At 45.2% G+C, this 12,500-nt stretch overlaps 1 protein-coding gene across 1 annotated transcript in view; it reads left to right on the forward strand.

Moving 5' to 3' along the window:
- The window catches only part of LOC134065879 (cadherin-18-like), a 117,854-nt gene that overhangs the window by 44,468 nt on the left and 60,886 nt on the right, over positions 1-12,500 (forward strand). Inside the window, exon 3 of the mRNA XM_062520978.1 lies at positions 143-262. Coding sequence (XP_062376962.1) covers positions 143-262 — 120 coding nt within the window. The remainder of the gene's footprint in view (positions 1-142; positions 263-12,500) is intronic.

Consider the following 12,500-nt stretch of genomic DNA (forward strand, 5'->3'; position numbering starts at 1 on the left):
TCTCTCTCACTCTCTCTCTCTCTCTCTCTCTCTCTCTCTCTCTCTCACACTCTCACACGCACACACACACTCACACTTACAGAGTCCTGCTATAAGTGTAACTACCAGACATGGTGCTAAAACGTGTGATTCTCTTCTGCAGGCACGTCAGTGTTCCAGGTGACGGCGACGGACGCAGATGACCCCACGTATGGCAACAGCGCCCGTGTGGTCTACAGCATCCTCCAGGGCCAGCCCTACTTCTCCGTTGACCCCATGACAGGTAAGACGAGCTCTTCTCCCCTCCTTTTCCCTCCCCTCCACTACGCTAAGCCCCAGCCAACGTTTTCCAGCTCAGACTGAGGCTTTGTTGAGCTTGAGCAGAGGCGTGGGGGACTATGACTGCGAAGACGGTGAATTGTTTTGAAAACTCTTGCAGCAAAATGGCAGCCATGCGGTGGCATACCGAAATGTTGTCATGTGTTTCCTGTCTATGAACAATGGGACCCCGTAGACATACCAGTGCAGAAAACCATCAACCCCAAGACCAGCCTGTACGGGACTAAAAAGAAGAAACGTATTTTAGCTGTGCTCTTGCCCAGGGCTGTTTAGGGACACAAGATCTAGTCCTGTCCTGGTGACCGTGTTCTAAGAGGCCGGTTCTTTAGTCTTGCTGGCTAAGTTCCAAACAGACACTTATATTCCGGCTCTTTCTACCACTCCACTTCTGGGCCTGTCCCCATCAGCTAATCTCCATGCCTACAGTACCTCTGTCTTTTTTATCCCAAATGTTAAAACCCGTCACCCTTTTATCCATTTATCATTCAGCTCCGTAACTACACCAGTAATCTCCCCACAACCTCCCGCAACCTTAAAGCAATTCTTCACCTGCTAAACGAGCTGAGCTTCTTGTCCTCACAGTCCTGTCTGCTAACCTCCCTAAGTCCTAAACCCAAATCCATATTTAAGTCCCTTCCCTAACAATTGACCCTTATCCTACATTCTAATCCCTGCCGACAAACCCCCTTACTCCTTACCTCTCCACATCTTATCTGTAACCTCCTCATAAGCATGTCACCTGTGCATCCAGCGTAACACTGACCTGTAGAACCTAAACCATGTAAGCTCCTTAAGTATTTTCTTTTTTTTTTTCATTTTCTTTTTTTACAGTTTTTGTATATATAAATAGTATTATGTATTATATAAATAGTATGGATCTAGTGCCTCCAAGCAGATGTTATTTTATGCCATTATTTTGTTTACCTTTTTTACAAAGCACTTTATTGCATTTCTCTCCCCCTAGTGATATTTTTCCTCCCACTGTGCCTCAGCGCGAGCATGTGTTTTCAGTAATGATATCTCCAAAGCCCAGTTTACCGAGCCTTATCTCCTCTCCAAATTCTCCACCCAGAGCCCTCGCGTCCTCCCTCTTCCCCTCGCTCCCTCGATTCCTATTCCCTCGTGGCCTTGACCCTACATCTCCCTCCTGAGGGCGGCCTGATCCCCTCTGGATCCCTTCTAATCAGCCCGTCTGAGCCCTGCCGGTGACGCACTGATCTCCGATGACGCCTCGGGTCTGAGTCACCGCTAGTCAGTCAGTTGGCGAGCCAGCCAGGGGGGCCGCGGCTTTTTCGTGTTGTGTGTTTTGTTCGTGCCACCGTAGAGTAATTAAATGCCTGCTCTAACATTGTCTGCCCTCCCCTCAACACACACACACACACACACACACACACTCCTCTCCACCTCCTCTCTCCATGTACAGATGGTACGGGTTGAGAATGCTCCTTTCTTTCCCGCACATCGGGACTCCCGAAGCATCGGGACTTTAATTAAAACTGCAACCGCAAGGGGGCAACATAAGACCGCCTTAATAAAAGGAAGGTTCGGCTCATACCGGAAAACACGGAAAAACCCGAAGACACCGCGCTGGTGACAAGCGGAGAAAAGAGACATCACGCTCGGCATGTCAGATTGCAGTTTCAGAGTTTTCGAATGTTTTACAGCGTACCTCACAGCTGGCTCTCTCACTCGACGTAGCCTATAACTCAGTCAGTCCAGCAGAGATGCCAGAGCAACGTTTTGGTCAATGGAGAGGGAGAGAAATGCTCCGCATATCCGTCTCATTTAATCCGTCTCATTTAATCATTAAAATGAAGGTGATGACTGGCGAAATTATAATCAAACGACGTTTCAATAAACCATTGTTGAAATTAATGAAAATGGTTTTAGAAGCCTTCAATTCAACCTGAAAGACTCGATATAGGCAACCTTAGATTAATTCATTAATTCATTACGGTTACAAGACCGCATTTCCGTGAATAGGCTATTATTGTCAAGGCGAAGACGAAAGAGATGGACAAGATGGACATTTAGGCTACATTTATGTTAGGAATACTTAGAAATGTGTAGGCCTATAGGCTATTTTAAAACGGAGGCATGTTCATTTTAACCGGCGACGCTGGGTAGCTTACCCAGCACTTTATCACAGATTTTGTCCCCACCACTTTTGACAACTGAAAATAAAACGTATTTAACATATACCTTTAATATCTTTAATAGGCCTACATGCCTATCATGTCACTTTACTTATAACCGTAGGCTACATGATTGGAGAAGATCGCGCATTTTGTAACATTATAACAATGGATGGTCAGATATGCGATAGGGCAGTGAGGGTGATTCATTGTAACCATCGACTAGTGGGCCTAGCTCCGCAAAAGAAGTTTCTAGCAACTTAGAATATATGGATCTCGTTATGCATGTTCATGTTGATTCAGAGATAGACATAGACTACCGTGGGCTACTGTGCGTCAATATAACAGCATTTTATCATGTGGTGAATTAATGACTAACGTCAGTTCAACATGTCAGAACTTTTGATCGGCGTTTCAAGTGCATGCCGCGAATAGGCTAAATGAACTCGACTGACTGAATCCTTTATATTTCTTGGCTAAGTGCGAAGAAATTGACCCTCGAACTGTGGCGTAAATGGTTGAGGCATCTTAATCATACGTCAGCGACCAGGGTTCAAAACTTACTCTACGAACCTCCGGAACCCATTAAGACAAGAGGCATTATTTTATTAAAAAGTTTTGCTTCTGTTTTGATTTTTTTATGATTGCGATGTCTGCTGAAAAGAAAAGTTAATATGTGAATTCGTGGTTCAGCGCACACACACACACACACACACACACACACACACACACACACACACACACACACACACACACACACACACACACACACACACACACACACACACACATTTTTACATTTACATAATAGGGCTCGGGCACACGCCTTGCATTCTAGGAATATCGCCGCCATTTGGTAGCGCACTGAACGTAATATCCATTCATTCAGATGCACAAGACAAGAAGCAGAAATAGTAGCGATTTATTCTTTTCCTCTTGCGATCGTGGGTTGCACTGTTACACCCCACTACACAGCAACATACTACCAAGAAGGCAAAAACTAAGTAACAGGAACACACTAAAAGGCGGGAGTAAATCCATAGTAATCCATAGTAAACTAAGGAGTGAAGCTGCCAATGTGTCTGTGCCCGCGAAGTTTTGATGTCATGATCCCGAGCCCTAGTGTCAGGAAGTGTCTGTCGAGAGAGAGGGGGGAGGGAGGCAATCGTCCAATGCCGCATACAGGTAGGCTATAATGTCTAGTGAACTGGTTAGACAAGTGTGGGGGAGGGGGAATGATCGCACAAGACAATTGCTCTTCATGAAATGGGTAGTCTCACAGACGTTTGTCGATGTTTAAACGTAGCCTACTACATCACTTGCGAAATCGGACGTGGCACATAGAATTATTAGGCTACTGGATTTAATATAGCATAGACTTTGTTCATCCTATATTAGCCTATATTAAAATGTAATGTGCTGCGGGGAAGCATTGGGGAAGTCAGTTTAAGTTGTCCTGTAACAATTTGCCTCTTATTATAAGACTATGCAGCCACTACGCACATAATAGTCTAGGTTACGGGCGGATGCGAGCAACCCCATGCAAAAGAAGGCCTTAAGTTAACGGACTGAAGGCCTGTTTACATGTCAAACATGCATTAAATCTAAGAAACGAAAAACACAAATATCATGTATTGTGTCGTAAACAGTTAATGACTTCGTGGCCACTATGCGCAACTGCATCGCGCAGTGAGCTGAAGGATAGGAGGACCGACACTTATTAACACAAAGCTTTGTAAAGCACTAACAACCACCCCTCAAAGTTCATTGTCCATAAGTCCAAACAATAAGTATAAAAATCCGACAATCCAAAACGATAACGAGATCTCCCAGAAACGAAAAACAAGTTTGTTGAGTAGCCTAGTCCTTCCAACAATCTCAGCTTTTGCGTTTGTTAGATAAAAGGCATTCTGTCCTGCTGTATTCCAATGAGAAAAAATCATCCACAAGGTAGGCTAAGGGTCACGGTAATGCAGCATGCAGGAATCTATACAGGCCTACGCACAAAACGAATGAATGGATTATATCGGCCAAAACGAATGAATGGGTTGGGAGAGTCGTCTGGCTGTGTCAGCAGACTGCAGTCGGTCTCGAGGGGTTAAATAGCGCACGTACTTGAATTTTAATCTGAAGAAGACCAAATCAAATAAAAAAAGAAGGATTTCAAGTGTGCGAACCTTTTTCCATTTTTTTTATGATTTAGCCTACTCTTGTTCTGCACCTTGACCGGGGATGTGCACAAACTTTTTTACTACACTTGAATTTTAAACCAACTCTTCTCTAGCCTATATCCTATAAAAGAAGGATTTCAAGTGTGCGAACCTTTTTCCATTTTTTTTAATGATTTAGCCTACTCTTGTTCTGCACCTTGACCGGGGATGTGCACAAACTTTTTTACTACACTTGAATTTTAAACCAACTCTTCTCTAGCCTATATCCTATAGCCATACTTTAATAATCAGATGTTATGCTCATTTTTGTAGGCTACACCTCACCGGCAAGCACGCACGCAAATGCTGCTTTTGCACATCTACAATATTGGCCAGGCTATATAGAATAGGCTTTTAGGACTGTATTTTGCCTTCGTGCAACTTTAGTTGTGCTCAATCTAAATTATTGTCAGTAAGGATAGGTCATATTACCAAATGGCGAACCTCGAAAATTATTTAGGATATAGAGCCGTGTCCATTACGCATGCAGTTATTTTTTAGGCTATTGTTTTATTTGAGTGTTTTTGTCTACCATGGCAAACATAGTTGAAACGTTCGCTCTAAACTTAAGTATTTCCAATCGGCTTTCACAAAACCGATGAGGTCCAGATCTCAGTGGCCTCATAGCTGCCTACAGCCATGCATAGTAAGCCTAATGATAGCCTAATAGTTATGACATTAATAGCCTATTAATGACCTCATGTCGGAATGGCACGTTGTTTGAAAAAAAAAAAGTTAAATAGGCCTAGGCCTACCGCCGAGTGGGGATATGTCGGAATGAACAGCGGATACCAGCTGGGTTGTAAAACATTACTGTATTCGTTGATCTTATCGATGCAGTCCTTGCGGCCACTTCTCCCCATCGTAGGAAACTTTCTGTGCTTGCTTGCCCTTCGATCCATCCCAGTTGGTGGTTTTGCACCTGTCCCTGAGTTATAGTCTATATGAGTAAGCGCTTATATGCTCTAACCGCATAATAAAAGAAGCACCTGCAGCAGTGCTTATGGCAAGGCTATTAACACCTGTCACTGAGCTATGGACAAGCAGTTATGCTCGAAAATTATCATAATAACAGACACACCTAATTGTATGTCTGTATGTTTAAACACATCAAATTAGGAAGCATTTCCGCCGCAACGTTTGCTTTCTTTTTCTGTCGGTCCGCGGTTGCTTGGTCAATTGCGCAGCAAATTATCAGATCACCGGACCTAATTTCACCCCATGTCTCGCGGACCAGCAGCAGTCTCCACGTTTCGCGGCCCATAGTTTGAGAAACGCTGCATTAAAGTGTCATTAGGTTGTAGGCTATATGTTTAGTGATTTCTTTGTGTGTTTTTCATTGTAGTGTGTGTGCATTGAGTAGTTCCTTAAAATACGGAACAAAGAGCGTCCCGTAGCCTATCTGTTCAATACGGAAGAAGACTAACTATTACTTATATATTTCTTATAACGAAACGCGAAGAAAAAATACGAGGACTGACCATCTCGTTTCTCCGCGTTTCCCCCAATACCATGGCGACAAAGAGAAATAAATATGATTTGACATTTAAGCTGATTGCTGACAAATTTGCCACACAATTCGGGAGAAGCAGCGGACAGGAGCGCCACCACAAGCAAGCACTTCTAGCCCAAATTAACATGGCAACGTTGCCTATGACTAAAGTGTCTAAGTAGGCTAGTCCTACTAATATTACATTTGATTGGTAGCATGTTTGTAGCGCGCCAGTTTACCCATCCCCTACATCAAAACAGCTTAGAATCAATCAAAGAATCAGCTGTGTCGGCGTTAGGCTGTAGGCGATTTTCTATAACCATTTTCATTCATTTCAACAATGGTTCATTGAAACGTTGTTTGAATAATTTCGCCAGTCATCACCTTCATTGTAATGATTAAATGAGATTAAGGAGTCGACTATTGACGGATATGCGGTCTTCATCATTTTGAAATGCGGGATGAAACTTTCTGCCACCTGGTGGTTGTTTGGGTACATTGCCTTAGGCTCGAAAAAAATCGGCTTGACGGCCTGCGGGATCTCTTCGGGAGTCCCGCGGGAGAAGGTGCATTCTCAACCCGTACCCACTGTACATCAAAACAGCACTGGAGAAACAATGAGGGAGAGAGAACGGTGAAGGGAGAGAAAAGAGAGAGAGAGAGCGAGAGGTGGTGGCTGTCACGGAAGAGCAATGGTGCTCAGCATGGTAGGGTATTGTTCTGGGCCGGTGTTCATTCCGTGGGCAATAATTGAGTGCATCTCTGGGGCGTGTTGTGCAGGAGCTCTTAAAGAAAGCTCCGCTGTCTTGTGCCCTTCTCCTCTGCTTTGTTCGGCCGAGGGGCAATAGGGGGGGAGAGGGAAATGGGAGTTGAGGGGGAAAGGAGAGGAATAAAGAAAGCAGGGCTTTAAGTGGTTTAAAATTGTTTCTCTGTTCGCAAAATGCATCCTTTGTCTGAGAGGACTCAACATGAAATGTTAATAGGGAGACAAAGTGCAAGTTCATGTGTGTGTGTGTGTGTGTGTGTGTGTGTGTGTGTGTGTGTGTGTGTGTGTGTGTGTGTGTGTGTGTGTGTGTGTGTGTGTGTGTGTGTGTGTGTGTGTGTGTGTGTGTGTGTGTGTGTGTGTGTGTGTGTGTGTGTGTGTGTGTGTGTGCGTACGTGCGTGCGTGAATGCATGTGAGTGTGCGTGTGTTTGTTCCCAATAGAGCGTGGGTGTGTGTCTGCGTCTCTATAGTTATATGCTGTGGGTTTGTGTTTGTGTCTGCCTCTATACATCTCTGCTTTTGATTGTTTCTATACATACATTGTGGTTAAGCCACAAGATAGACCCATCTCCTGAAATGACGTAAGTGAATAAAATGAAGAGTGAGTGAATGAGAAAGATAAGCCCGAGCGAGAAAAAGACATAAGTGTGAATGGGAGTAGGCTTGCTTTGGCACTCTTGATTGCCTGGGTTATTTTTACCCAGAGGAAACAGGCCAGCTCAAGTGTGAGGAGATAAAAATCCAGGGAGTAGACAAGCGCAGCGAATAGCAGAATGGGATCCGCCACTTAGAATGAAGCCATCACATCTAATATTCATTCTGTTTTCTTTCTCTTTCTTTCTTTCTTTCTTTCTTTCTTTCTTTCTTTCTTTCTTTCTTTCTTTATTTATTTCTCTCTCACTCTATCAGTGCATCTCACTTGCCCTGTGAGAGGCCAGGCTATGTTTAAGGCTCTGCGTCTCGTATCGGATTTTTGAGCCAGTCCGTAGGTGTGCCGTGCTGATTGATTTGTTATAAAACCCTTCGGTAAAGGGAACTTGCCAAGGTCTTCTGAAAAAGGAGGTTTAATTAAATGTGGTGTGGTGTGGCGTGGAAAATAACAGGCTCCGTGGAACAAAAAGAGGTGAGAAAGAGAGAAGACAGAAAATGGAGTGAGAGAGAGGGGACAGAGAGAGTGTGTGAGTGAGTGAATGCGTGTGGAGGAAGTGAGTGCGTGAGTGTAGAGAGAGTGAGTGCGGGTAGAGAGAGGTTTTGTAAAATAACGTAAGACGACTACAGCGATGAGGGATGGACCGGGACACGAGGGAATTTTCAAAACAAGTGAAAGATCATCCCAGAAAGAGACAGCCAGGGAGGGAGGATAGGAGAGAGAAAGAGAGAGAGAGAGAGAACTACACACAGGGTCCTGGTGTTGTGTTTGTGTATGTGTGTGCGAGTGAGAGAGACAGAGAGAGAGAGACAGAGAGAAAGAGAGAGAGATTGATATAGAGTGAGAGGGAGAAAGCAAGAGAGTATTCTGCTATATTTATCTGGCGGAGGGAGGGTGCGGCTCCGCTTCACCTGACTCCTACGCCGCGGAGAAGCACGGCTCTCTAAATTTACCCAGAAGCCTGTGAGACGTCACGCTAAAGAGCAGCACCTCCACCCCCGACACCGGCACGTACTGCATGCTCTCTCACTCATCTCTAGTGCAGCTCTGTGTATCTATAGCCCTGGGACCCACAGCCTGCACTCTGTGTGTGTGTGTGTGTGTGTGTGTGTGTGTGTGTGTGTGTGTGTGTGTGTGTGTGTGTGTGTGTGTGTGTGTGTGTGTGTGTGTGTGTGTGTGTGTGTGTGTGTGTGTGTGTGTGTGTGTGTGTGTGTGTGTGTGTGTGTGTGTGTGTGTGTGTGTGTGTGTGTGTGTGTGTGTTTTAGCCACCCCTGAGTGAGAGTATGTGCACTTTGGACATCCATAGAGTATGACCTGTGGTATTTGTGCTGCAGCTCTCCTCCTGACTTCATTCTTGACTTGAGATCATGTGTGCCTGCCCGTGTGTGTGCCTGCCCGTATCCGTGTGTGTGTGTGCCTGCCCATATCTGTGTGTGTGTGTGTGTGTGTGACCCGTGTTATGTATGATGCTGCTCTCCTCTTGACCCTTTGCACCTGGCCGTATCTGCCAGCTGTTCAACTCCTCAGCACACCGACTCACACCGTCTCTGGCTGACTCCATGCACTAACACATTCACTGTGAACATAAATCTTTACATCAACCTCCAACAGTACAAGGATATCAGTCAGGGAAATAGACTGTGTACTGATGGCTTAATCCCCTTTGTGCTTATAAAATGCCTCTGTAGGCAAATATATAAATCCTATTTAAAAAAGGGTCAGATGTGTGTGCTGTTTGTCTCGTGCTGTGTGGCCTGGTCCTGTTGTGTTTGTGCAGTAGATGCTGTGTCCCGCGGCTAGTGGCATCGAGCCTCCCATGATATCTCAGCACTGTGTGGTGACTTGCTGAGTGATAGCGCTGTGCTGTGTGTGTGTGTGTGTGTGTGTGTGTGTGTGTGTGTGTGTGTGTGTGTGTGTGTTAGTGTGTGTGTGTGTGTGTGTGTGTGTGTGTGTGTGTGTGTGTGTGTGTGTGTGTGTGTGTGCGTGTGTGTGTGTGTGTGACATACTCGACAAGCTTGTAGCGCGGGTAGCTGTCAGGCGCTGGGAGCGTTTCGAAAGGCCAGTGCGGCGGCGGTCTGCTCCGTCGCTTTTATTTTGGACAAAGGCGCAGGCCCCCGCTCTCACTGCCACTGCCAATCCCCTGGCTGTGCTCTGCTGCAGTGAGCCACCCGGGCTGCCTACACACACACACACACACACACACACACACACAGACACACACACACACACACACACACACACACACACACACACACACACACACACACACACACACACACACACACACACACAAACTGACACGCACGCACGCCCGCACGCGCACACACAAACACACACACACACACACAATTACAGAGAAGCACACTAGCACACCACCCGTACACACACACATACACAGAAACACACATCTCTCTCGCTCGCATGAACACACACAAGAGCTGAAACGTGCACACACACCACACATACACGCACAAGCATGGAAACACACACACACACACACACACACACACACAGAGAGAGAGAGACCGCCAGCACATCCCTGCATCCCTGGCTGAGTGGTAAATAGGATCCTGGAGCCTGACTGACAGGAGGGAATGCGAAGCAGGACTTTGCATGTGGATGGCCTGGCTGACTGCACGGCGTTGTGAGCCCCGCCTGACAGCAGGTGGATAAGCGGAGATGGAGCGGCTCTCCCCGGCTCTTCAGATGTTAAAAAACGCCCTCGCGTGTCTTTATAGTCCTTACACAGCACACTCGGAACACACACACACACACACATACACACACACACACACACACACACACACACACACACACACACACACACACACACACACACACACACACACACATACAGACACACACACACACACACACACACACACACACACACACACACACACACAACCAGTGAGGCTTGGTGGGCTTTGCACACACCATGGGATGCGGGTGGGAGTAGGGGGGAGTGGTGAGAGAGAGACAGAGAGAAAAGAGAGGAAATGAAGAGATAAGGGACAGGCAAGACAGGGACATGTGTGTGTGTGTGTGTGTGTGTGTGTGTGTGTGTGTGTGTGTGTGTGTATGTGTGTGTGTATCTGTGTGTGTCTGTGTGTGCGTGTGGGGAGAGATTTTGTAAGAAAAGAGAGGAACACGCACCACTACTGATGTTCATGTCAGCCTGGTATTCCTGCACATGCTGACTGGATAAGCTAACTGGTTGATGTACAGTACAGTAAAATAAATGGATTCAGGGTTTTCTAATGACTCATGCTAAACGTGTAGCTTGTGCATGTGTTGAAACTCAGGAGTCTGCAGAGGCATAGTTTATTCGTGGTGCATTTTTGCTATGGAATTGAATAATCAGTTTAAGTTTCCTAATGTTACAGGATAACTATTAACTTGTATTTGCAAGGAAAATTAGATCATTGTTGGCAGCAATTTTTTACATTCAGCTCTCTGCTTAGCTCTGGTCAGAATCATTGCATTGTGCTTGTTTAAAGGTCACTGTTGTTTATTTTACTCACATTATTTTACTAATACAACCTTTCCAGTGCTTAGTGTTATGTGAAACACTGGGGTTTATATGCGTTTGTGAACGTCCCTGATACGGAAAAGCCTAAGGGACACAGAGGACTGAGGCTAGAACTCAGGCAACCCTCCTAGTGCTTAAGCCTGGGGAAAGAACACTGGCTGGCCCAGATTTGAAATAAAAAATAAATAAAATAATAACGTCAAAGGATACCGTGTCCAACAGTTTAATGACACGGTAGATGTTTTGAATTTTTCGTGCATTGCATGACCATGACCAAGCACAATGTGGAAGGTGCTTTTGAATTCTCTGATGATTGACATCGTCACCCATATTGTAAGTCCTAAAGTACACAGAAGATTAAGGCCTATTCGCCAGTGCTTAGGAAAAAAAGCCAGAGGATAAGCCTAAGGCTGGGCTCTGTCTTAAATGGAGAGATGCTATTAGAACACCCTTGTTGATTAAATGCATATGGGTGCTCGGCCTTGGTACAAATTGGCTAAAATCTTCTGATGGTGTGACTGTAAATGACGGCAAGAAATGGGGCTGGCTCTGGAAACCATCCATCTGTTGTGCACAGGGTGATGGATGACGCAGTGTTCGGGTAGCAGAACTTAACGTACAGTATGTTTCTAGGTGGTAATGTTGCCACGACACAAAGAAGAATTCGGAAGCAAAATTAATCTTCACATTGAACTCTGTGTATTCATATACAAGTATGTGGGCAATAAAACTTTAACTATTTCATCGGTGTGCATATATCTAAGGTTTGAAATGAATAGAATGAATAAAATGAATTCAAACGTATTCACTAAGTTAATAAATGAAGGTCCTCTGTAATAGTAGTATTTATTGTTTGTCTCCTTTGCATTCTGCTTGAATGTTATTCATGTAAAGTAGTAAATCGCTTTGGATGAAAGTGTCTGCCGAATGAATAAATGTAAGCGTAAATGTTAATTGCTAATTCTAACGAACTCATCACAATAGGAGCTGCAACTATGCAGTGATATACAGTATGGCCCAGATAGGCTCCAGCGAGCTGGCAGGGCACACGAGATGGCCACATCCAATGCCACGATAGTAAATATGATTCAGGACGTCTCCCCGTAGTGTGAGTGACAGCAGCAAATATGCAGCGGGAAGCTTTGCACTCACGGACTGAAGGACAGTATTAAATATGAGGCAGAGGAGCTTTTCATATGGCTGGGGAGTGACAGCCCTGGATGTGAGGTGGAAGCTTTCATACAGGCTGATTGGCAGGCCTGAATTTTTTCGGCAAGAGCCAGGGGACTTCTGACTGGTGGGCCATCGGGGCTCTGCTGGATATCTTCCCTTATAGTGGGATAGACAACATCCTCAAAAGTCGCTCATATCAGTCACTATTTAAATATACTGTATATGCT

This window comes from Sardina pilchardus, chromosome 19 (assembly GCF_963854185.1).
Source record: "Sardina pilchardus chromosome 19, fSarPil1.1, whole genome shotgun sequence".
Lineage (NCBI taxonomy): Eukaryota > Metazoa > Chordata > Actinopteri > Clupeiformes > Clupeidae > Sardina > Sardina pilchardus.